Source organism: Vipera ursinii (genome assembly GCF_947247035.1).
Source record: "Vipera ursinii genome assembly, chromosome: 3".
Taxonomy (NCBI): Eukaryota; Metazoa; Chordata; class Lepidosauria; order Squamata; family Viperidae; genus Vipera; species Vipera ursinii.
The window spans coordinates 94073650-94101600 of NC_139516.1; the positions used below are offsets into that span (position 1 = coordinate 94073650).

At 39.8% G+C, this 27951-nt stretch overlaps 1 protein-coding gene across 1 annotated transcript; it reads left to right on the forward strand.

The window, feature by feature from the left end:
* On the forward strand, window positions 1-27676 carry LOC310638816 (complement factor H-related protein 1-like). The gene is made up of 9 exons (XM_083360176.1): window positions 1-120; window positions 2576-2749; window positions 10136-10324; window positions 12546-12728; window positions 13002-13208; window positions 19708-19887; window positions 23439-23621; window positions 24632-24828; window positions 26821-27676. The coding sequence occupies exons 1-9, from the start codon at window positions 57-59 to the stop codon at window positions 26824-26826; spliced, it is 1383 nt and encodes a 460-aa protein (XP_083216302.1). The 5' UTR covers window positions 1-56; the 3' UTR covers window positions 26827-27676.
* The last annotated feature ends 275 nt before the right edge of the window (window positions 27677-27951 follow it).

The following is a 27951-nucleotide window of genomic DNA, read 5'->3' on the forward strand; positions in this document are numbered from 1 at the left end:
GAGAAAGCCAGACTGATGAAGTGAGGTCTGGTGGTTCAGACACTGCCTGAAGAGCTATGAAGAACTGGCTGCTCCTGGTCGCTGCTTTTCTTCTCTGGCCATGTTGCTCTTCTCAAAATGGTAAGTTAAGAAAAGTAATCAAGGAATTACTAAGGAAAACAGCCTCTGCTGCATTCATTAAAGGTACTTTTAGCAAAAGCAAAGAGTTCAATTTTTCATTTATAGCTTTCTGGAAATTTGTAATGGCAGATTCTTTAAGAATATCATAGACTTATAATTTCAATCCCCTTCTCAAATGCAAGATTTTGGAGTAACTGATTTGTGTATAGCAAGATAATTTGCATCAGTATTGTAAATTTACACCAGTTTTGAGGTGTTAATAACATTAATAAATTTAATTAAAAAAATAATAAAAAACCTGATAACCAAATGTCTAATTCATTTCTAATAATGCTACTTTAAAACTGAAGTAAAAGGTTATTCTTTGATTTCATTGAAGCATTTGTGTTTGATGGTTTATTTGGTTATAAACAAAATAGATCCTGAAATGTTGAAATGAATAGGTATAAAAATGGAATATATTTCTACCATAATTCAACCAAGAACATGCTACCAGTACTGTAGAATCTATACTTTCCCCCATTTTGTTTTCTCTTGTTCCTTCCAGATGAGGTGACTTTATGATAGCTTCTGTTATGCCTTGGGCTGCCACTAAAGCACATAATACCTACATAAGAACATTGATCATGTAGGAACCATATCTATGGTTTCTGTAACCTTCTGTGCCAAGGAGATGAGTCTTCATAAGTCAGAAGTTTGAAATTCTAGAGATATATTTCAGTTATATGTACATCAGGATAAATAAAAAACCAATTAGTATATATTTTAATTCACAGTGATAATATCCTTTAGAAGAAGAAAAAGTAGAAAATATTCATATCTCAAAACACTGAAGCTTAGACTACATTTACTTACATTCATGCTAATCAAACCTTAGAGCCAATCATTTATTTATCACTGTTTTTGATGGTTGCCTGCCAATTGCCTTGGCTAGTAAGAGAAGCATTGACCCAGTCAACAGAGACTATGGAAGGTATTCCTTTCCCAATAATTGTAAAATTAACTGATAAACCATTGGTACAATAAGTAATGCTTACCACCCCATTTCAAGCTCTTACTTTCAAATTTGACAGCTGAAGGGTTAGATATAATTATTTTACAATTATTTTATTTCTCTGCTTCTGCCCACCATTGCTGTTTTGAATGAATATTTGCACTCTCTACACAGAATAATCTCTCTCTCTCTCTCTCTCTCTCTCTCTCTCTCTCTCTGTCTCTCTCTCTCTCTCTCTCTCTCTCTCTGTTAATATCTCACAATTGTATTCTATTATGCTCTACATCTATAAAGATAAGGAGAACAAGGGAAGAATAAGATTTGAGAGTTAAAGCATACAGAATAATTCTCGGCTGGCACCATTTAGATCTGATAAAAAGAGAAAATGTAATAGATATTGAAAAATAAATATGAAGGCAGTACTAGTAAGCAATGAACTGTTGGCAGTTTTAATATTTTGAGTCAGATATTGCTGATGTATACAAGAAAGATGACAGGGTGATTACAATTAACAAAGCTTTATTGTTGATAATCTAATACAGGGGTCTTCAAACTTGGCCCTTTTATGACTCATGGACTTCAATTCCCAGAATTTCTCAGCCAGTTGAAGTCCATGAGTCATAAAAGGGCCGAGTTTGAAGACCCCTGATTTAATATGTATACTGTCAGAAAGATTCCCTCAGGACCACCCATGGTAAGCATGGTATGTATTGGACAAAATTCCACAGAATCACTTACAAAGAGGTTGCTTTAGGGGGCAGGTTTGATAGCCTTTCAACCTCTCTCTATCTGCCCATCCCCAGAGCTGCTTAGGTTAGGCATCAGCAAGGGAAGGTTACATATTACAGAAGTCCTTGAGTTAGGACCTAACGGAAATTTCCCATCACAGTTACAACATGTTATGATCATAAAGTGAATCAGTTATGAGACTGACCAGATATTATTAACATTTTTGGTGGCCATTAAATGAATTGTCACAGTCAAGTGAAAATACATATTTGTTAAGTGTTCCAGTGGGTTGTTGTTGGTGAAGTTTTGCTGTAAGCCAGAAGTAAATGCTGCTTTTTTGTAAAAAGTGACATAAAACAGGGTCATTTGGACATGAGATGCTGCAAATGGCTGTAAATGCAACCCAGTTGCCCAGCACTGAAGTGGGCTTATGTGAAGAAGGCAGGGGCTGAGTGTTGGAATTTTGAATCTGGGTCATAAGCACTCCACAAGTAAGTTCCTTGGAATTTCAAATGATCACTAAATTGAGGATTTACTCCTATAGTTAGGAGTAAGTGCCCAGCAGGCATTGGTTTTCTAGTTAAGACAAAATTGGGAAATAATTATCTAACTTGGATTAGAGCAAGAAATGTGTTATCTCACAGTTCATGAGAAGTTCATGAGAGTAAATACTCGTAGAAAAAGTGAGCTTGTCCAAGCAAATAAGGCAATTTTATGTAAATATAATTTCAGCATGTGAAGAACCAGAGGACATTGACTTTGGGGAAATTGTAAGTACTGAGAAAGCCAAGTATCTGGAAAATGACAGAGTGCAATACAGGTGCAACCCTGCCTATGTCTTGGAAGGACCTGAATGGATTCAGTGTAAGGGACAAAAATGGACACCTCATCCACCAAAATGCTTGGGTAAGCCATTATGCTTTTTTTGACTAGTGCAGACCTGAGAGAAAATACAGAATTCATCCAGTAGGATAAGAATTGCAGCTGCCAAATTCTTTGAGAATTAGCTTGAATTTGCATCCAGGTTTTCCATTTATGCTGAACCCATAACTGTACTGGTATCGTAGTCTTCCATTTGAAAGCTAAAAAAAATTAAAATGACCTATATTGTTGAATGAGTAAGCAAATCAGTGGATATAATTAAATTACATTCAATTGGAAGCTTATTGTCAAAATCCTTTTATATTTCATTTTTAACTATCCCCCTTGAGCTAAAACGAAATCTCATCTTCCCCTGGATTCTGCCATTCCCAAGGGGGGAGATGGAACAGGCATGGGGCTTTATGGCTTTCACTTCCTCCATTAAATGTAACCTTTGTTTATTCCACCTGCCTGCTATTCATCACAATATAACCAATTGCTTTCTCACTAGGCATTCCCTCTCATCTTATGGGCAATTAGGAAAGGGGGTGGGGGGAGAAATACAAGGTTTGTTTTTCCGGATGAAGTGTGAGGAGCGGTGGAAATGATCCTGCTGCAAATGGACTGTTATCTCTCCTTCCCTACAACGGACTTACCACCAGGAGACTGGCTGATCTGGAACTGACCGAAAGAACTGTGGGGTGGGGTTTGCTTGCAGACACTTTAAAAATATTGATCTGTGAGGGAATTCCTCAGATCCTGTCTATTATGCCTGCTATCTCCTATTAGTAAAAGTTCCTGCTTGGAAAAACCTGTCTCCGAGAGTCCTACTTTCTTAAGATGTGGGCTGAAGTGGGTTCTGACATTAGACAGGATCTGTATTAATAGTCAACCTGGAAGGAAGAACCTTACCAGGGGACTTTGCAAAAATACAATGTCAAAAGATGAGGCAGGGAAGGAGGAAAGCTCTATGGAAAGAAAGCCTTGCCCCTGATCAAGATCCCACCAGCTATGGGGATCTGAAGAATTATATTCCTCTGGGGAACAGGTGATGGAGATGCGCGATTACAAACCACAGTGGTCAATGGGCATTGGAAGGAAAAGCGAGTGGAAAAAGGTATCAAGGAAAGTGACCCTGAGACGAGGCAGCCACCAACCCAAATGGAAGAAAGAGATGGACAAATCCCTGCACACCAGTGAAGAGGATGGGAGTTATGCACCACACTCAGACTGGATCCTAGAGAAAGCTATTGACCTGATGAAAAAAAGCCCCTTGGCTCTCTAAGGGAAGAGAAACCAGAGTCCCACAACTGCACCAGCACCTGGAGCTGTAGCTGGAGAGACAGTGAGGGGGATCCAAAATTTGTAGCACTGGGGACATCCGCTGAACTTGTAGCTATCACCTCGGCAGCCCCCAACCCCTGCTGACCTGCAGATGGGGATCAGGATGGAAGGCAATACCACCAGTGGTGAAGGCACCAATCCATTCAAAGACTCCTGCCTGTGGAAGCAAAATTCAGGGGGGAGCCTCCACGCTTGGGGTTTTTAATAACTCAAGTCCTCAGTTACATGGAAGAATATGGAAGGGACATCCCCAGTGACAAAGCCCGCATCCGTATTGTGCAATCTGCCCTGGACAGACCGGCCACAGACTGGGTGGTAAACCTGCATGACTCTGACGCCCCAGAGCTCAGCGATTTCAACTGTTTTATGTCCTCTTTGAGAAGGCAATTCAAGGACCCCCTGGCTGATCACAAGCCCATGAGAGAATCAAAATGGTGAGGCAGGGCAGACACCTGATGGCTGAATATACACAAGAATTCCGGGCTATTGCCAACAAGCTGAACTTGCCAGAAGACATACTCCTTAGCCATTTCAAAGACGGGCTAAACTATGACCTGTATGATGCTTGCCTGCCTCGAGGGGACTCACACCACCTCAATGACTGGTATGTCCTGGCAGAAGAGGTGGAGATAGACCTACTGAAGAGGCACCACCAAGGAAAACCATGGGCCAGCCCACCTCCCGAGCAGACGCATGAGCCAGCTAAACCACCGGTTACAGCTAAGAAGTCAACGGGCTGTTTAAAATGCAGGAGAGAGGACCACCGCACTACAGAATGCCGCTCAAAAGCCCCTGAGTGCAAATCAGACCCATCGCCACCCGGGAAATCAGGAAGTCCCCAGCCAACGAAAAGAGCCCATCATGAGGGGGATAGAGGATGTAGAGTCTCCAACCCCTGCCACAGAATGGGAGGGAACTCTGGCCTACAACACAGGGGTGGTGGACACCTCAGAGGACAGTGCGGAGGGTGAAACCCTGGTAAGTGGATCCATTCCACCCATCCTCAAGACAGTGACTATATTAGCTCCCTCCATGCCCGAAGCTGTCAAAGTGAAAGCCTTAATAGACTCTGGTTGCACATGTTGCCTCATTAGTCCGGAGCTAGTGGGGAACTTGGGCATTCCAGTGAGGAAACTAAAGTAACCATCTCATTTGGCCAGTTTGATGGGTCCATTGCAGGGGGGGGGTTGCCAGCTATCCTAGCCATCTTACCAGTTCACCTGTCCCTGGGGACCCATGAGGAAGATATGACATTTGTAGTGATCCCAGGCATGGAATGCCCAATGATTCTAGGGCTGGAATGGTTAAAGAAATGGAACGCTTGGGTAAATTGGAGGACAGCAGAACTCAATTTCTTGGAGGGAGAGTGTGTGAAGTTAAAACCCCAAAGCTCCTCCCCCCAAACCCCAGGAGCCAAGACAGCATCACTGAAAGAAGAGAGGGAGTTACCAGAAATACCAGAAGAATACCGGGACCTTGCTGAAGTTTTCAGTGAGGAATGGGTGGATGAGTTCCCTCCTCACCAACCCACAGACTGTGCTATAGAAATCAAACCTGCGGCAAAACTCTCAAAACCCAGGCTGTACTCCATGAGCCCTGAAGAGATGGAGGAGATGGAAATATTCATAAATAAAAACTTAGAAAGGGGATTTATTGAACTTGTCAAACCCAAAGTGGCTGCTCTGGTCCTATTTAGGGAGAAGAAGGATGGCACTTTGTGTTTGTCCATGGATTACCGTGTTTTAAATGCAATTAGTGAAAGTAATCTGTATCCCCTATCTCTCATGAAGGATATGCTATTCCACCTATCGAAAGGAAGGATTTTTACCAAACTAGACCTAAGAGAAGCATACTACCAAGTTAGGATCAAAGAATGGGACCAATGGAATACCGTGTTCAATTGTCCAATGCTACCAGTTCAAAGTTCTACCATTTGAACTGCACGGGGCTCTGACCGTTTTTATGCAATTAATCAATGAAGTCCTAAGAGAGCACCTATTTAAGGTGGTCCTGGTTTACTTAAATGACATCCTTATCTTCACTGAGACCAAAGAGGAACAAATTAATCTAGTCAGAGCAGTTCTAAAAAAATTGCAGCTGCCCGCCTATATGCCAAATTATCAAAATGCTAATTCCACCTGGAAAGAATAGACATCCTGGGGTATTGCATATCCCTGCAGGACATTGTAATGGACCCTGAGAAAGTCAGGGCAGTATTAGAATGGGCACCACCCTGCACAAGGAAGCAACTGCAAAGTTTCCTAGGTTTTGCAAACTTCTATCCCCAATTCATCCCTTCATTCCCCCAAATAGCCCTACCCCTTACAAACTTGTTAAAAACGAGGAGGGGAGTGAAACTGAGCCAGCCCCTGAAGTGGACAAAGGAATGTCAAGCAGCATTCGAGAAGCTAAAGAGAAATTTTTCTGCCAAACCCATACTGAGACACCTGGACCCTGGTAAACCTTTTGTAATACAGGCAGACACAAGCAATGTGGCGGTGGAAGCTGTATTATTACAGGAAGATGACAAGGGGGCACTGCAACTGTGTGTATATATGTCCAGGAAACTCATGGAGAGAAAACAACATTGGGCTGTGTGGGAAAAGGAGGCTTACGCCGTGAGGTAGTCATTACTTACAGGTGAAACTCGAAAAATTAGAATATCGTGCAAAAGTTCATTTATTTCAGTAATGCAACTTAAAAGAGGAAACTAATATATGAGATAGACTCATTACATGCAAAGCAAGATAGTTCAAGCCATGATTTGTCATAATTGTGATGATTATGGTGTACAGCTCATGAAAACCCCAAATCCACAATCTCAGAAAATTAGAATATTACATGCAATCAATAAAACAAGGAGTGTACATAGAACAATATCGGACCTCTGATAAGTATAAGCATGCATATGTACTCAGTACTTGGTTTGGGCCCCTTTTGCAGCAATTACTACCTCAATGTGGTGTGGCATGGAAGCTGTCAGCCTGTGGCACTGCTGAGGTGTTATGGAAGACCAGGATGCTTCAATAGCGGCCTTCAGCTCTTCTGCATTGTTCGGTCTCATGTCTCTCATCTTTCTCTTGGCAATGCCCCATAGATTCTCTATGGGGTTCAGGTCAGGCGAGTTTGCTGGCCAATCCCATGGTCATTGAACCAGGTTTTGGTGCTTTTGGCAGTGTGGGCAGGTGCCAGGTCCTGCTGGAAAATGAAGTCAGCATCCCCTTAAAGCGCGTCTGCGGAAGGAAGCATGAAGTGCTCCAAAATTTCCTGGTAGATGGCTGCATTGACCCTGGACTTAATGAAGCACAGTGGACCAACACCAGCAGATGACATGGCTCCCCAAATCAACACAGAGTGTGGAAACTTCACACTGGACTTCAAGCATCTTGAAGTGTGTGCCTCTCCAATCTTCCTCCAGACTCTGGGTCCTTGGTTTCCAAATGAGATGCAAAAGTTGCTCTCATCAGAAAAGAGGAGTTTGGAACACTGAGCAACAGACCAGTCTGTTTTTCTTTAGCCCAGGTAAGACGCTTCTGACATTTGTTGTTCAGGAGCGGCTTGAGAAGAGGAATATGACATTTGAAGCCCATGTCCAGGATCCATCTTTGTGTGGTGGCTCTTGATGTACTGACTCAAGCCTCAGCACTTTTGAATGGCCTTTTCCTGACAATCCTCTCCAGGCTGCGGTCATCCCTGCTGCTTGTGCACCTTTTTCTTCCACATTTTCCCCTTCCAGATAACTTTCTATTAATGTGCTTTGATACAGCACTTTTGGAACATCCAACTTCTTTTGCAATTACCTTTTGAGGCTTTCCCTCCTTATGGAGGGTGTCAATGATGGTTTTCTGCACATCTGTCAGGTCAGCAGTCTTCCCCATGATTGTGATTCCTACTGAACCAGACTGAGAGACCATTTAAAGGCTCAGGAACCCTTTGCAGGTGTTATGGCTTAATTAGCTGATTAGAGTGGGACACTTTGAGCCTAGAATATTGCACCTTTTCACAATATTCTAATCTTCTGAGATTGTGGATTTGGGGTTTTCATGAACTGTAAGCCATAATCATCACAATTATGACAAATCATGGCTTGAACTATCTTGCTTTGCATGTAATGAGTCTATCTCATATATTAGTTTCCCCTTTTAAGTTGCATTACTGAAATAAATGAACTTTTGCACGATATTCTGATTTTTCGAGTTTCACCTGTATGTGGTGTCATTTCCTTGAAGAAAATAAAATCCCCTTCCAGGTCTGGACAGAGCACAAAAATTTGGAAACACTAAAAACCCAGGAAACTCACTCCTAAACAAGCCTGCTGGTCTCAGCACTTTCACTGATTCTGTTTCACACTTAAACACTTGCTGGGTTGAAAGAATTTCCTGGCAGATGCACTGTCTTCCATGCCCCAATATAACAGCACACAAGCCACTGAGTCTGAAACACTTATGCCTGAACAACAACTGGCAGTGCCAGTAACCACCAGGGCCCAAGCTAAACTAAAGCCATAGCTGGATAGCCAAAGTGGAATCAAATTCTGAAAGTCTTTGGAAACAGATGAATGGTTCCAGAAAAATAGACATGTGTGCACAATCAAAGACAGACTACCCAGGGTGGGGCAGAAGTTATATATACCAGCCACCCAGAGGATCAATTTCATGCAGTTGTGCCATGATACAAAATCAGCAGGGCATTTTGGATTTGTAAAAACTTTACATTTAATTAAAAGGCAATTTTGGTGGCCATCCATGTAAAAGGACATAGAAAGCTACATGTCCAGCTGCCAAATGTGCGCAATGGCTAAGAGGCTGCAAGGGAAGTCACCTGGACTGTTAAAACAAGTGATGAACTCCTCAGCTCCCTGGAAAGAAATAGCCATGGATTTTATAGTGGGATTAGCAGAAAGCAACATGAACACTGTAATCTGGGGGGTTACAGGGGTTCTGACACTGAAGGCAGTGATTGCTGTGATTGCAACCATGAAATTAAAAGATGCTTAGACTTAGAAAGGAGAGGCTTCACCTTGCTGACAAACGTCCTTATAGTCAAAACTATGGTTTTCTGTAAAGTAATCATAGCCTGTGGAAGATGAGGCATAAGGAAGGCCAAGCGCCAAAAAAATGATGTTTTCAAATTGTGGTGTTGGAGAAGACTCTTGAGAGTCCTTTGAACTGCCAGAAGATTAAATCAGTAAATGCAAAAGGAAATCAACCCTGACCGTTCTTTGGAAGGATAGATAATAAAGCTGAAGCTCAAATGCTTTAGCCATGAAATGAGAAGAGAGGACTCATTGGAAAAGACCCTGATGTTGGGAAAGATTGAGGGGAAAAGGAGAAGGGGATAGCAGAGGATGAGATGGAGAGATAATGTAATTGATGCCATTAACATGAATTTGGGAAATCTCCAAGAGACAATGGAGAACAGGGGAGCCTGGTTTGCCATGGGGTTGCAAAGAATCAGACATCACCTAGAAACTGAACAACATCACCACTCAACAGGACAATATTTACTGGATAGCTAAAGGAATGCTTTAAAAGTTTTGTCTATCAAACCTATAATGCTGGAAGTGTTAAATGGATGGAAGGATATTTTCTGATAGGATACTGGATTGCCCCTGCTATTAACAATAATAAGCTCATTAATATGAGCAGAAAAGAGAAAACAAGAAAATCAAGTAAGCCAGGGGGCAATTTTCTGTGCTTATAAATGTTTAGACGTTTTGCATCATATTTCAGCCGAATATGGAACATTTCAGCTGTCTCAAATTTTGTTCCACTATTACTCAGTTAACTCAAAATATCTTTGCAGAAGTCTCTGAAATGGGCTGTTAACTCAACTTGATACAATCACAAGTACATCTGGTTATGCATGCTCCTACAAGGCAGTGCTCTATGATAAGTGTAAAATCTATAGCAGAATCATAACTTGAATATCACTAATACTGTATTCTAATTTGGCTTAATTTATTTTGGCCTGGAACTATCCATTGTGATCTGCAAATCAGGTTGATTTTCTTGTGGGTGGAATAGAAGGAAACCAATTGACAATTGTGTCTATTGATAAATCTACCTTATTTTCTGTTTTTTTTAGCACCCTGCAGTATTACAAGAGAACAGCTAACAACAAAAAACTTGCTTGTGTTTGGAAGTCAAAGAAAAGCTCGGCTTATTCAAAGTAATCATAGCCTGCAATTTCAGTGCAATGAAGGATATGTCCTTGTGGCTCCATCAGTCAGAAAGTGTGTTGATGGTTACATGGAGTTTCCTTTATGTATCTCTGGTAAGCATGCTGTCAATATGATGGATTCTTTTGGGATTGCAGCTAATTAAAACAATTAATATAACATTATGAATATTAACATTTGCTTCTAAAGTTATATTCTTTTAAAAGTGATTTCATCTTCACTGAAATCACTCATATTTTGGATAAGAATTTTAGTAGTTGTAATCTAAAACAAAAAAAATCTGAAGCAAATCAGATTGGAGAAGGATGTTCTGGCATTTTTCCAAACATACAAATTGTCTCTAAGGTTCAATCCAAAATCTTGAGCTTCAGTGAAGAATTTTAGTTCCTTGTAGTTGAAGATATGCATACTATTGGTAGGCATAGGAATTTGTATCACAAATTGCTATGTTGTATAAAAAATATGTTGATGTCATATCATTAAAGGAGAATTTAACTTGAAGGATATTTGTTGGTTAAATCATCCTATAAATAAAAAGTATACTGTGCTATGCTCACATAACTGATGGATGATTTTTATGCTGATCAAGTTGAAGAGATGAAAATTAAAATATTGGGTGCCTGGTGAATTATCAGGTAAATTTTTAGCATATTGTTTAAAACAAATGAGACAGCAACATATAAAGTTTAAAATGTTTACATCTGGTGGCCTGAAAATTACAAATACTGAATGTATTAATTATTTTTCCCAATGGAATGAGCAATTATACAAAATTGATATTACTATGCATTTATTTAATCATATTGATCTATGTGTAATAACTAATTGAATTGAATATTATCCTTTATGGTCTTTATTAAAAAGTAATCATTTGGCAGCTTTGCAAGGTGGATCATAGAGGATGTATGATCAAATGAGCTAATTCTACTTTTCTGCACAGTTACATTATTAATAATAATAATAATAATAATAATAATAATAATAATAATAATAATAATAATAATAATAATAATAATAATAATTTTATTTATATACCGCCCTTCTCCCGAAGGACTCAGGGCGGTGAACAGGGCAAATGTATAAAAATACAAAAATACAAAAGTTAAAAGGAATTAAACATAATGCCCAAGCTAAAAACAGTAAATACAAATATTAAGAACAATAAAAAACCCAACCCATCCCCCATCAGGCCAAGCCGGCTTGTTCAAATAAATGCGTTTTCAGATCGTGTCGGAAGGAGCGAAGGTCGGGCGCCATCCGGAGCTCAACTGGCAACCGATTCCATAACTCCGGGGCGCCCACAAAGAAGGACCTCCCCCTGGGGGCCACCAAACGACATTCTCTGATCGGTGGCACCCTGAGGAGGCCCTCTCTGTGGGAACGCACAGGGCGGATGGAAGTTGAATCTTAGCAGAATCTTACAATCCTAAAGTACATTCCTTCCCTTCTATGCTTTACAGCCTTTGACACTGGGAGGGTCTCTTTGAACAGTGTCAATTTAATCCATTTAATGATATTTTATTGTCAACTAAATTGAGTTTGAAATTGTATCTGAAGTTTTAAAATAACTTTAAAGTTGAAATTGGTGATATTTCTGATTGATGGGTTGAAGATGGAATATTTGTTAATAGAATTTATGTAAGACTTTAAAGCTTGTTAAGGATGTCCCTTGGACTTGAGCTTGAAGTGAATTTATGAAAGGATTTTATTCTGAGTTTAATGGAACTTCTGAAATACTATTTCAGGAAGATTTCTGATTGTAGCTGATATAGATTTTTGTTGTTGTTGCTGATGTATGAAATCTGAGGGCACATTAACTGATTTGATTTGATCATGGCCAATTTTGTTTTTCTTTTAGAAGAATATTATAGCAAATGCAAGAGTTTGTATGTTTTTTTTAAAGATGTCAATGCTATTTTGGAAAACTATTACTATTTTAAATATCAAAGAGTGTATTCAAGAAATACATAACTTATCAATTTTTGATATTTTCATTCTGCAAAGAATAAACAACATTGCATAATTTCTGTCATGCATGTTATTATAAGGACAGAATATCTTTATAGGTAATTTGAAGTTATCAAAATATGTAGAATAAATTTAGATGATTTAGATCAGACATGTCAAACTGCCGGCCCACAGGCCAGACATGTCATCCTGAAAGCATTGCCAGCAATGGGGAAAAAGTTATGATACATCACGTGATGTAGCGAGTTTGACATGCCTGATTTAGATCAATTTAACATATTAATTCTTAGAGAAGAAATTGCTAGTTTGTTTACTTTTTCATTTACTCCATGCTTTCATACTTAATAGAAAGAGGGGGAAACTGCAGTGGTCCACCCAGGATTGAGAATGGAGACATCACTACTTTATCTGCGAAGCAGTACAGAACTGGCTCTTCAGTAGAATTCAGATGCCAAAAACATTATGCCATGGAAGGCCAGAACAGGTCTTTTTGTGACAATGGGACCTGGACAAAAGTACCCATTTGTCTTGGTAAGCAGAAAGGAAAGTCTTCATCTAATTTTCATGAGCATTTCTACTCATTAAGATTCACTGCTTTCTTTCTCTCTTGCATAAAGACCATTTAATTGCTCTTGCTTGCAGCAGCTCTCTTTTATACAGTATACAATTTCATATCTGTATCTGAGCTGAAGTAGTTACTAGATGAAAGCTAAATTCTACTATTAGAATTTTGCAATAAGATAATATGATTTATTTGTATACTGACAGCTTGTCTAACAAGATTTGCTTTCTTTTCCACCTCAGATCCCTGTGTGATCCCCAGGGTTGAACTGGAAAGCCAGATGATAGAACTTAAAGATGGAATAGATGTGCCTGAAAATATATTTGTGCAACGTGGTCATTCTATTGAGCTGACCTGTAGAACAGGATATGTCCTGGCAGTAAATTCTTCCCAATCAGCTTCTATAATCCATTGTGATGGGACAAGACCCGTGATTCCTAAATGCAAAGGTGACTTTAAATGTTTACTTTATAATTCTGCTATCATCAATCCAGAGCCAAAGCACTTCATGTGCTTTATTGGTACCGATACTTGTATCCCTGTTGAATTTATTTTATTTAGCGTATGGCTGGTCACACACAGAATTAAAAGCACTTCATATTTACAAGTTAGAACAGTTAAAACATTTTTTTTAAAAAAGAAGCAATTATAAAACCTAAGAGGAAAACAGAAATAACATTTCAGAGTTTAATGTCGAGTTTGGAGATCCAGTCAGTAGCTGCCGTTGTTACGCAGAGGAAGTCCTTAAAATCTCCTGGGTATCTTCTATTAGTGCATTCCCTCACTATATGTTGGATAGTCTGTCGGGGAGCCCTGCAATCACATTGCGTTGAAGATGTCTTTCCCCATTTATACACACCCCATGAGTCGTTCTAATTCTATTGTATGTCACGCATATGTGTCGGGGTAGATTAAATCCTGGAGGTATACTATTAGGATTAATATGCTCAGAAATATCTTGGGAGGTATAGCTACTCCATGCTTCCATCCACTTTTGTATAGTGCTCTTATGTTCGGCCAGCAGCTTAAGCGCTGTGAGGAGTGGTGGATTTCTTGACTTTAATCAACATCTTAAGAGATCAGAGGTATAGGTATGAATGGGTAGAGAGGAGTTCAGTACGATCTTACTATACTCCTGGATGAGAGCTTCTTGTCGTCGTAAGTGCGGGGTAAGTATGTGGCTAAGAACTGGTAGCCAGTGAATAGGTGTAGATTTTATGCACCCAGTAATTAATCTCATCGTATGGTTGAGTTGAACATAACAATTCTTGTATGTGAGCTGTTTATCCATACAGGTGCGCAGTATTCCGCTACAGAGTAGCAAAGTAGACTGCGCATCAAAGAGTTGGAGCTGCAGCTCCCCAAGTTGTTCCGCATAGTTTTTGCAGAATGTTGTTTCTGCTGTTAACCTTTGCAGCCATATTCTGAATATGTTTTTTAAAAGACAGAGTCCTGTCTAAGGTGACCCCCAGATATTTTGGAGTTGCCTCATATGGGAGCAATTTGTTATTTCGGTATACATTGAGTTCTCTTTTTGCCAGTTTATTATTAAGGTGGAAACATGATGTGACTGTCTTTCTTACGCTTGGGATTAACCTCCATTGGTGGAAGTATGTGCTCAGAGTTGTAAGGTTGGCTGTAAGTACACCTTCTGTAACTTCGATGTCCTTGTGGCTATATGCTAATGCCAAGTCATCAGTGTAAGAGAACTTTTTTGATAGGATGGGTGGTATATCGGAAATATATAAGTTGAATAAGGATGGGGCCAATACAGAGCCCTGAGGGAGTCCATTATTCAGATTTCTTTGCTTACTAATTTTATCACCCATGATGACTTGAAAGGTCCTTGCTGAGAGCATGTTATTTATTAGGCGGCCCATGGTCCTACAAGGGACAGCGTGGAGGAATTTGCTTAATAGACCATCCCTCCACACTGTATCGTATGCTGCTGTGAGATCCACAAATACGACAAATGTTTTCAATTTATTCTGATAGCTGCTTTCAATGTGGCTAGTAAGACTAAGGATTTGATCGGCACAGCTCCGATAAGATCTAAACCCAGCCTGTTCAATTGGTATTTGTTTGTTAATTTTCTGTCCAATTCTGTTAAGTATCAACCTTTCAAGTAGTTTATAACAAACACTTAACAGAGCAATGGGGTGATAGTTTTCTGGCTTGTTGCTTTCTTTTCCAGGTTTTAATGTCAATTACCTTGGTTCTCTTAAATTCTGGAGGGAGCTTACTGGAAGTTAGGATATCTGTGTAGAATTTTGCCAGCCATTCTCTTGTGTGAGGCCCAGAATGGATCATAAATTCAGGCATTACTCCATCAAAACCAGATTTTCCAGCTTTGACATTCTTCAGGGCAGTATCTATTTCAGCCACTTGGAAGGGTCGAGCATGTTCCTGGCTAGGCGAGCACAAAGTTTTTAAGTGCTTTAGTTCTCTTTTCACTAATTTAGTATGTTTCTTATCATGGGGTACTCTAGTTAAGTTGACAATTCGAGTTGCTACTTGATCTGGAGTAACCTCTTGTTGTTTGCGTTGAGCTGGTTGGTCTCCTCCCAATTTTTTTCAGTAGGCTCCATGCCTTCCTGCTTGAGTGTTTAAAGTCTAATCCAGACGTAGTTTGCTCCCATTTCTGCCTGCGCGCCAGGTCAAGGTTATGAAGAAGTTCATTGGGTATCTCAGCATCACCATTCTCTAGATGTTTTTGGTACAGGTTTTCACAGGTTTCATTCCATCCTGGGATATATTCCTTGCGGAAGCCACGTGGGATGGATTTTTTAGCCGATGACATGATTGCTCCGACAAAGCGATAGTAGCTTTTACTAACTGCCAGGATACGTCCTATTGTGTTCTCAAGGTACATCATAAACTTTTCCCAGTTGGCCATCTTCAGGTTCCACCTTGGTCGGGGTATAGATCTGATAATAGGTATCTTTATTCCTGTCTTAATGATAATAGGTCTATGTTGGCTATGGGGGAAGGTTGGTAGCACTTGCCGAGAGGCCGGTACGGGTCTGGTTTTATCTTGTGTAACAAAACATAAGTCAGGGTTATACTCTTTCTTCCATGCAGCTGATTTAAAAGTACCTCGATCTTTAGCATCAAAAACTAGGTATACGTTGTTCTGCTCTGCCCATTCGCAGAGGGTCTCGCCGTTAGTATCATTAAGCATATATCTCCATTGGGTATGGTGGCTATTGAAATCTGCTATATAGATGCCCGGGTGTGGAATCCTTGGAAGAACTGTGTTAGGCCAAGAGATAGTAGGGGGCTTATAGATGTTGAAGTGTTCTTGGTTGGGCTGCACTTTTCTTTTGTCAAGGATTCAATGGAAACTCTGGAAATGTAGTTGAAAAACTTGACAGAAAAAAAGATGAAAAAATGATAAAATACAGGTAGTCTTGACTTACACAATTTGCTTAGTGACTGTTTGAAGTTACAACGGCACTGAAAAAGTGACCATTTTTCAGACTTATGACTTTTACAGCATCCCCAAGGTCATGTGATTTACATTTGGATGCTTGGCAACTGATTCATACTTATGACTTTCTGTGTCCCAGGGTCATGTGATCAACTTTTGCAACTTTTTGACAAGCGAAGTCAATGGCTTGTTGCAGGGTGCCTGTGTGTGTGTGGGAAATCCATGGGCCTCTGGTGGAGGGGGGTGGGACTGGGGTCCCTTCCTCTCTCCCATTGTCCCTACATTTCTTCTTTCCTTCCTTTCTTCCTTCCATCCCTCTTTGTCCTTTCCTCCCTCCCTCCCTCCCTCTCCTTCCTTCCTTCCCTCTTTGTCCCTTCCCTCCTTTCCTCCCATTGACCCTACCTTTCTTCTTTCCTTCCTTTCTTCCTTCCTTCCCTCCCTCTTTGTCCCTTCCTTTGGCAAGCAGGAAATCTTGCATGGGAATTGCAGCCGGGGATTTCTCCCCCGAACACACACACACACTCTCCTTGGCTTGCCCCCCCATCTGGGTTTTCCTTCATCGCGAGGAGCCCTGCAAGATTTCCTGCTTGCAAAAAAAGCAATCACTTCTGCCTCTCTTGAAAGACAGGGATTTCTCCAGTGGAACAAACAGAGAGGATTGCTGGCATCCTCCAACGGAGAAATCCATCTTTACAAGAGAGGCAGAAGTGATTGCTCTTTTGCAAGCAGGAAATCCTGCATGGGAATTGCAGCTGGGGATTTCTCCTCCCCCTCACACACACTCTCTCCTTGGCTTGCCCCACTTGCAAAAGGGCAATCACTTCTGCCTTTCTTGAAAGACAGGGATTTCTCCAGCAGAACAAAGCAGAGAGGCAAAGATGCCTGTGCTCCATGAGATGCAGCCTCCTGGGTGCATGGGGTTGATGCAGCAAGGCCAGTGCCAAGGCCTCTCCACACATTCAAGGCGTACCAGGTGAACACGGAACTCCACTGATGGAAAGGGGGAGTAGGCCCCTGATGCTTCCCCCTGAGATGAAGGGAAGTGGCATGCCTGTGACGAGACTGAAGCGGGGTGGGGGCAGGAGGAAGGTTGATGTAAAGATCACCTTTAGGCAAGCAGAGCTAAGACCGGCTTGTGCCGAGAGCTGCCGCTGGCCTCTCACCTTTCGGGCTGACAGGCGGGCTGGTTGGGTGGTCCAACCTGCTGCAGCCTTCCTGGAACCCCGGCAATAGGGACCCGTGTCTCACGCCTCTGCTTTCCTGAATGCGGCACACTGGGGGTGGACATGCACACCATCCTGGGAGAAGGCCACTCTCTCCAGGGTCCTGCCAGTTGGCTGGCAGACACACTTCCCCCTCAAACCCCCCTCCACTTCCTCCAGGAATACGTGTCAGTCCCACCTTGCCATGGTCACTCCTTCAGCTGGGAGTGTCCTCCAGGAGGAAATAAAGTCACACCCATGCACTGTCCTTGCTGTGTCGACCCTGTGTGCCCGGGAGGTCACATCCAGCCCCGACCTCTCCTGACGGGCTCCAATCCACAGAGAGCTCCTGGCGGGTCAACGGCTTCCAAGCAGTGGCCCTGGCTGGTGAGGAGGCTGGGAGGGAGGTGGCAGCCTAGTGCTGGGGTTGCCCCCTCCTTTGTGTGTTGGGCCCATGGGGCTTGACACAACCATTGCTGCCACCTTCCCAGCAAATGAGCTGGGAAGGAGCAGAGGGGGCAGGGGGGAGGAAGGCGACACCACGTACCACCAGCCAGGTGCTCACGTACCACCAGTAGTATGCATACCACCAGTTGAAAAGCCCTGGTCTAGTGAGGGACATTTAAGAATTCTGGCAGTTCAGTTTCTCTCAGAACCAGCAGTTCCACCACAGGTGTTAAAAGGACTTAATGGAGATGTTTGTTTATGAATAACTGCCATTTCTGTGCCATATTGATCCTTGTGGATTCTAGGTAGTTTACAGTTTAAAATAGCAATAAAACAATAAAAAAGTTAAAATTCAATAATATCATGACTAAGAATAAATCATAATAAAAATGTGCATATATAGACACAAAATCCCTGTGGTTCTACACTCACTACTATCTTCAAGAAAGCCAGGACAGTGACTGACATCTTTTACATAGGCCACCTGTTCTCAAGGAGGGGAGCTGCAAAGAGAAGTTCTGATATCACTCCCTGACTAACCTGAAAGCTGGTGACTGTTAGAAAATGCTGTCTTGCCATCCATGTTAGACAAACCATGGCTATTTGGAAAAGTCAATGTCATATATGCACCATACTTGAGCTATAGCCAACTTTAAAAGTTGTGTCCAGAACCTTGGATTGCACTCAGAGATACAGTACATTGGTAGCCAGTGCAGCTCCTGCAGAAGTGATGTATCAGAGCAGAACTAAGAGTATACACTGAGCATACAGGATATTGAATTCTAGACCAGCCAATGTTTTGATGATATCCCCAGGGCAATTCCAGGAAGAGCTAATTAATTGTTAAATTCCCAATCTGTCCTTCAGATCTTCCAGCAATGCATCATTCACCACAGTGATTGAGTCCATCTATATTGTTGTTGGTGATCCTCCACCTCAAAATTGTCATCATGGATACATGACCGCTCCTAATTCTGGGTAGAATTTGAACAGGAATGGGAAAAGGAACAAGCCCTGCAGGCTCCATTACTGTATTTGAAGGCCTGACCTCTTTTCCCTGTCACAATTAACTGTAACCTCAAATGGGAGCGGAACTACTACAATGTGGAGCCCCCAATTTTTACAATCTTGCAGGTAGTTGAAAAAGCTACTGGGATCAACAGAATGACTGAATAGCAAGAATGGGATTATCAAATTGTTGCTTTATATTTCAATTCAAAAGCAGGGGGAAGCAGATGAATAATTATAGCAACTTGCTGAATTTATTTATGATCTTCCAAATAAATGAAGGGACGCGGTGGCTCAGTGGGTTAGGACGCTGAACTTGTTGATCAGAAGATCAGCAGTTTAGCGGGTCGAATCCTGAGTACCGCGTAACAGAGTGAGCGCCTGTTATTCGTCCCAGCTTCTGCCAACCTAGCAATTTCGAAAACACGTAAAAATGCAATTAGAAAAATAGGGATCACTATGGTGGGAAGGTAACAGTGTTCCATACGCCTTTGGCATCTAGTCATGCCGGCCACATGACCATGGAGACATCCTCGGACAAGTGCTGGCTTTTCGGCTTTGAAACAGAGATGAGCACTGGCCCCTAGAGTCGGAAACGACTAGCATGCATGTGCGGGGGAACCTTTACCTTTTGCCTCCAAATAAATGGTAGCCATAAGCTGATTTCACAGTACATTTTAGATACTAATTGGCAATATTATATTGTTTAATGCCCATTCAGTAGGCATGAATACTGATTAAAATGGTCTCATGGTGCTATGTATATTTTAAAAATAATAATACTATTTTTTATATGCTAACAATCTGATATGAATGCAAGCTTTTCTTTTTTCAATATAAGATATTATTTATTTTCCCTAGAAATTACATGCCATTCTCCAAGAATATCAAATGGTTCTTTCCGACCTCAAAGAACTATATACCATGATGGAGATCTAATTCGAATTCAGTGTGACAGTGGATTTACTTTTGAACAAGATAATGGAGAAGAGGTAGTTGAATGCACAAAAAATGGATGGTCACCTCCACCAAAATGTGTCAGTAAGTACAATTTGCATGTATTACTATGATTATAGAAGGGCTGAGATATTTAACTCTGCAGAAGCATACGTTTAAACATTTTTATGCAATTTTCAATTATTTTTGTCTAAGGCAGGGGTTCCCAACCCCCAGCCATGGCCCACTATCATGCTGTGGCCTGTTTGGAACCGGGCCGTGTGAGTCGCTGGCCAGTGCACACATGTGTGCATGCAGCTGATGTTGCATGAGTGGCAGGATGGCACATGCATGCCCCAGCTCAACTTTCATAAGCAATCGGTCGGAGTACACACACACACACACACACACACACACACACACACACACAGAGCTTGACTTCCATGAGTGGCAGGCCAGCACACATGCATAGCTCAACTTGCATGAGCAGTGGGCCGGTCCTCTCTATCCCTTGCCAGGCCACCAAGCCATAAAGGTTGGGGACCGCTGGAGTAAGGGATATATCTCACCCAGAACATTTTAGCAGATTTTGCACATAGCGCTTATTTAGTTGCAGCAAGATACAGGAGACATGACAGGAGGATATGCTATCAGGACAGAATAGACAAGATAGTACAATTGCATTTCCATCCCTTTACCTTGAAAAGATTCTGGACCAATTGTAACTTTCAGATAGTCTTCAAGGGCAGTCCTATATAGAGAACATTGCAGTAATCTAATTAGGAAGTGACCAAAACATGAATGACCATGAGCAAGATCTCCCAGTCCAGGTAGTTGTGCATTTTGCATATAAGATGAATCTGTGCAACCCCACCCCCTCCCCAGCCACAGATGCCTGATGTCCTCAAGCAGGATCTGTGAGTCTAGAAGAAGCCCCAAATTGCACACTAGCTCAGTCTTCAGGAGAAAATCAGGGCATATGACAAATTACCAGCAGAAATACAAAGACTGCAAGCATAGAAAGTAGTGTCCAAAAGAGACCGGGTATCTACAATGAAAAATGTGAATAAAGTGTTTGCAAGATTTAAAACAACAACTATGAACCAATCAGTTTTCCTACAGTACAGCCACTGTAGTTAAGCAGAACTGGGTATCAAAATTAGAAAACCAAAAGGAAAATCATATTCAGTCCAAAAGTGCAAGATCAGCCTGAACACCAGGTAAAGAAAGTAAGATAAAATGCAACTATTTTTTAAAAACAATAAAAGAACAAAAATTGACACTATAAGCCTCATAACAAACCTATTAAAATAATATTGCTTTAACATCAGAAAAGTTTAAGATGTTTTGGAAATCATAAAGCAACAAGTAACAGAAATAGCTAGAAAAATGGAATGTTATGAGGCACAAATCATCCATTTAAGCAAATTATCAATTTCAATCAGACCAGGTGATTCTACCAAAGTATAAATGGCAATAAAAATTCTGAAAGTAGAAAACCAATCAAAAAAGAAAACCATCCAGTTTTAGAAAGGTCAACAGAAAACTTAAAAAGACTGGAATAAAAAAACATCTACTTGAATTTAAATATGAAAAGAAGTTAGTAAAATTTAATAAAAAAACAAATGGAAGTACTAATAACAGCAGAAATGGTTAAAAATTATTTGAGAAAGGAGTTACGGGTCTTGAAAAGAGTTAAGAGACGTCTAGAGGGCAATGAAGGATGACTCCAACTGTAGACAACTTAGTAAAGGTAAAGGTTAGGGTTAGGGGTAGGGTGGTAGCACTGACAGCATGAAGGAATATGTCCATTTCCTCCAGATCCAACAGGATCACCCTGTTCCCAGATCATCAAGCAAGACCTCACACCAGGCATCTCACATGGACTTGCACCACAGATGGGATCTAACTGGGAGTGAATCCAAGTGACTTTCTCCATCAAATGTTGAACAATTTTTCTCTGCATGGCCATCTAGCTGATCACCCAATATCTCCTAATCAGGGCCATTGGGTGACATTCTGCAGATGCAATAAAAGCTGTTTTCCCACTCTTACCACAATGAGATAGATCTTAATAGTAGTTCTAAGCTGTCTACAGGGATGCGGTGGCTCAGTGGGTTAGGACGCTGAGCTCGTCGATCAGAAGGTCGGCAGTTTGGCGGGTCGAATCCCGAGTGCTGCGTAGCAGAGTGAGCACCTGTTACTCGTCCTAGCTTTTGCCAACCTAGCAGTTCGAAAGCACGTAAAAATGTTCTGTGCTCCTTTAGCATCTAGTCATGCTGGCCACATGACCACGGAGATGTCCTCAGACAAGTGTTGGCTCTTCAGCTTTGAAACAGAGATGAGCACCAGCCCTTAGAGTCAGAAATGACTAGCACACATGTGCGGGAGAACCTTTACCTTTACCTTTTTACCTGTCCTCCAGGAGACCAAGACAAAGCAATACCGCCTTGATTTCTCCTCCTCAGAAACCCATCTTGGAGGGTATGTTGGGCTGAAAAAGCATGAGTGGTCCCCAACCACCTTTGAAATACCATGGCTGACAGTCAGTTTAAATTTGGGTTCCCCAGGCCGAGGCAAACACTGTAACCATTTCACATTGAAAACACATTTTAAAATTTCTCCTAATGCCCACACTACCATTTTTCATCATTTACTTCTTTTTGTAAATTTTCCTTTGATGCCAATACCTGTAGCATTCAATCCATATCTTTCAGTTCCATCCTTCAACCTATCCCTATTATTTGCATGCTCATTTCCAGCATCATATCTGCATGCTTCTTCCAGCATCCTCTCACTTCAGTTTTATCCCAATTGTTTCCCTTTTAAAAAAACTCTATGTAGTCTGCAGGAAGCTCCATGTTCAGGCTTTTTAGCTTATTCCAATAATTATGAAAGATATTTTTAAAAAATTCCTTCATAATTGTGCTGAATTTTCTCTGCCCTTCTTAATAATAGCAACTCTTAACTATTCTCATTGGCTATTCAGTGGTAGGATTCATATATGTGAACAACCAGTTTTCTGTGTGGATGCTGCTTCCAGAAGTCCGTTCTGGGCCTGGATAACAAAACATTAGCTACCGGTTCTGCTGAACTGGTGTGAACTGGCTGAATCCCACCACTGGCTACATTTTTTTTGCAATTCTCTGAGCACATTATAAACTGTCTTGCTGTCATCTTTATTGTTCTCTCCCACAAATGTTCCCTTATATATTTTTCTTGTTTATAGTCTTTTCCAGTTCAACACTGTATTGTCTAAGCACTTAGCTGCTCACTAACATTATATTTCATGTTTATTAGTATCATAATTTCACTCACTTTTGAAACACACTGAATCATATTTTTTCACTGTTACTAGCACCTTTTTCACATTGGTTTTCTAGTAATTCTTAAGATTAATCTAATTGCTAATGTGATATGATGGAATTATGCTTTATCTTCTTGCAACCATGCTATGTTCATTCAAATTACTTTCAATTTATTATTAATATTACTTTGTTCTATGTCCATCAATGTACTGATTATGTACTGCTTTTTAAAAGTAAGAATTTGTATACTTTTGCAATGTAGTTTCTTATGAATATGTTTAAAACATTCTTTGTGCAATATTTGTAATCATGAGCAGTGTTGCTCAATAGATTCTGTGTGTATTATAGATATTGGGGGGAAATGTGGACGCCCACCTCCTGTGGAGAATGGAGACATTGTGGGCTCACCCAAGGCAACCTATTTCCAGTCTGAAAGTGTAACTTATCAGTGCCAAAATCTCTATACAATGGAAGGTTCTTCCAGAGTGACTTGTCAAAATGGTCATTGGTCACCAACACCAACATGTAGAGGTATAAGTAATATCTATAATTCTTTATAGATTTATTCTTTATAGATAAATATTGTACTTCGGGAATGAAATAAATTTCATGACATCAGAGCTGTTATGTCAGTATGTTAGTGTCAGAAGATATTTTACTGCCTTGTAATGGAATTAGAAGCTGTAGTATTCTGAAGAAAGATAAAGTAACTCTCAGGGAGAAACTGCCTAATAATGGACAATTCTACAAACTCTTCCACCATTTACAAATGTCCTCATTTTGTGTAAACTTGCTGCTGAAATTCTGCTTTCCCTAAGCTACATTTCATAACAGACACCTTTTTAGTCAATGGCATGATTGAAAAGAACTTGTAAAAATTCAGATTTTAATTTACTTGAGTTCAGATTTCCTTTTTCTTAGTATTTCACAACTGAGAACACAGTGCACTCTCATCATCAATCAATCAATCAATCAATGATTCTTTGAACAAAAATTACAAAAAGCCATGTTTCCCAACAATCCCATAGGATTTTTGTTTTGTTTGTGTTTTTTGAACGATAGGAATACTTGAATCTCTAGGGAACTAAAATTACTGTTTTTTAAATAGGCATTTTATATATGGAGGCAGACTGTTCTCTTTTGACTTAATCACATCTGCCTTGATTAGTCAGTGTTGAAAAAGAAGATATAAGGTGACATTTTAAGAGAAGTTGCCTGAACGTGGTCTTCTACTAATTGAGATCTTCAGTATGAGGAAATTTGGAAGAAGGAGACTAAACTTTTTTTCTTCTTCCTTTTACACATGTAACATTGTCTTGCTTAAAAGAGGTTTGTGTTTGTTAGGCTGTTTAGTTCATGACTGATAATAGTTGAAAGACAAAAGGAAAAGGGAGGGACAAAGAGAGAGAAAAATTCTTTTACATAGATCTCTAATCATTTTATCCTATTGTAACATAGAATTTCTAACCTAAACTTTAATTGTCTTATCAAATGAATACTTCAAAATTTCTATATGTCATTTGATCTGTGTCCTTTTGCAGCTGCTTGTACAGCAAGTGAAGAAGATATCAGAGAACGCAATATAAAGTTGAAGTGGGCCATTGGGAATAAAATATATTCTGCAGAAGGAAATATCATTGAATTTCAATGTATAAGAGGCCATAAACTACATCCAAGTTACAGATCATTAAGAGTTTATTGTGTGAATGGGAAATTTGACTATCCGTATTGCATTCCTGTATGTATATTTTTAGAAAAATACTTTAATTCAACAATATTAACATTTCTTTCCCTTTTCTATATCTTTATTTATGCATTGGAAAAAAAATCACTTAAAATAGTTTAAAGTCTGGCAGCTAAAGTTGTAGACCTAATAGATTCTGAGGTAACTTGGTCTTCTGCAATTCTTCTAAATCAGAACACTTCTTAAGATTCCTATGAACTAAATAAAATTCCCTCCATTCAGAGCAATGGGAGAGAAGCACTATGGGGACGGGGGTAATACTTAAAAATAATGAGGAATGGGACACAGAATGATGAATCTGCCAGCATTTCATCTCTTCTGGTCTGTTGCTGAATCCAGACAGATTCCAAGAAGAATACCCAGAGCTTTCTCTGTGCTGGAGCTGAAATGAGTGGAAACTTTAAACCTAGTGGGCTATTTTCACTGATTTCATTGGCCTCTGTCAACAAATTTAGTTGCCTGAAAATGAATGGTTCAAAATGAACGCCCATACATTTTACTTTATTTTTTTCATTTGCATTCATATTGAAATATTCTCATGGCCTTTGAACTTGCATATGCAACTTACTTACTTATGTGTCTACATGCATATTTATAAATACCTGTCATAAGCCACAGGACCAGAACAAAAAATTAAATGAATTGAATTAGTAAGCACTTATAATAGCAATAGCACTTAGACTTATATTCCACTTCAAAGTGCTTTACAGCCCTCTTTACAGTGGTTTACAGAATCAGCATATTTCCCCCAACAATCTCAGTCATCATTTTACTGGCCTCAGAAAGTTGGAAGCCTGAGTTAATCTTAAGCCAGTGAGAATTGAACTACTGAACTGCTGAAAGCTGGTATTACATTACATGATTACATTACATGATTCATTATATTGTAAAATAAGGTATCCCATGAAATATTTTCAAACTTAGAATAAATGGAAAAATATTTTGAAAAAGAAGACTCTCTGAAATGAACTGGACAAGAAAAGATACCCATCACTAAATGAAATTTTATTGACTTCAAGGGACAATCAAACCCAATCTAAGAATTATTTGCTTTCTCCTGAAAACTTTAGGACGCACACTGATTGAATTTGTTGCACTGAAGTGAATGAAATCAGTGAAAATGCCCCATTGAAATTAAATTAAAGCTTCCACTCATTTCAGCGTCAGGACAGAGGGATCTCCTGGTCTTCAATCTTGGAACCTGCCAGGGTTCAGCATCAGACTATAGGAGATGAAATGATGGCTGATGTTTGTACTTCTCTGTCCCAGGCTTAATTGTTTTTAAGTATTACACCCATCCCCATAGTACTTCTCTCCCATTGCTCTGAATGGAAGGAATTTCATTGGAATATTATTGTATGATGGGGGCTTTCATTTTAACTGCAATCAATGCAAATGGGATTAGTAAAATACCAATTTGTGTTGAGATATATGTAGATATCAAATAATTCTGTAGTGGACATTTTATTGGAACTTTTACTTTCTTAATTAAGAAGGAAATGGGTCTTTCTTAGCATTGCTGGACTACAGTTCCCAGTATCCTTCTATTGGCTGTGTTGTCTGAGGATATTGGGAGTTTGTTTATTCACTGCATTTATATCCCATCTTTCCTCAAGTGTATCCCACTCCTATATTTAAAATGTTGGTGCTTCGGATTCATTCTGACTGCCAGAATTTATATCCCAAAATATCAGGAATTGCCTAATAAAATATTAAAGTTTATTACATGTCATTGTCTCAAAAGCCATCTTAAAAATAGAAAGAAATTGCTCAGTGATAGAATGGTCTACAGGTTTTGAGTCAATTGAGTAGTTTTAGCCATCCGGCTTTAAAAATGGCAATAATGACATGTCAGAATCTTATTGTCCACATAGATTGATATCTTAACATTATTGCAGGCTGCATTCATGAATCAGTTTAAAAAAGAACTACATAAACTGTTCAGGTGCAAATTTGTTTCTTTACTGTTCATTTTTTATTTTACAGATCTAAGTAAATGAACAACAGGACATTTACAACACCCTTTGAACCGGAAGTCAAATGTCTACAATCCTATATCATTCTTTTTAATATGACCACATGGAACTGGATTGTATACACTTAAAAATAGCCTACTTCATAAAAGACAAATTTTATCAACTGTAATTACTGGGAAAATTATAACATTTAAAAATAAGTTTATAGCCCATCTTTAAGGCAGATAATGTAAAATTATCAATCTTTTTAAAAATGCATATGGAGTGAGGAATGAAGAATATTTCCTATATACATTCTAGCTTTAAACATTTGATTAATCTGAATGATCAATCAGCAATGCATCCTAAAGCAATAAGAATAGATAATAGTAATATTTTTAATATATAGATGTGTTGGATTCTTCAAAAAATAAAAAAAAATGATTTTTATTGCCAAACAATTTATAATATATTTTCTAAAGAAACAGAGGTATACAGTAATCACTTCAAATCACTATCCAATTCAGTTGCTCCTTCTTGGGTTGCCCCAGAGTTAGCATAATCAAACTAGATGTTCATAATCAGAAGGCGGTTCAGCCAAATGGATTTCTGCCTGTTGTAATATCAAACATGGGAAAATCGCAAACAGATACCGGTACAAACTTTTCCCCCCCTTTTTTTGTTTTTTCCTTTTTTCCCCTTTTGACAATATGAAATTGTATAAATATGTATTGATTTCTTAAATTTATATGCTGCCTTTCTCACCAGCAAGTGACTCTAGGTGTTTATTTCAGGGAAGACAATATCAGTCCAGCTCAGTTGGCAGGATGATTCAATCCTTTTATTGCCCAGACTCCAAGTGTTGTATCTTTCCCCCCTCTCCTTTTCCCTCACCGTCAGTACAGGGAAGAGCTTCAGAGCAACATAGGATGAAAGGCAGATGGCTACATTGTTATGTTTAGTATACATGGAGTGAATCAACAAAAGGTTACTTTGTAGTGAAGACAGGAAGTGAAAGCAACAAAAGTCCCCATGCGTTCCCCCTCCCCCTTTTTACTATGACAGAATCCAGGAGAACGCAAGGGCTAGATTTTTAATCAGAGAAGATAGGTAGAAATGAAATCTAACTGGATTCTGACAATTATTGCTATTTAATTCATGC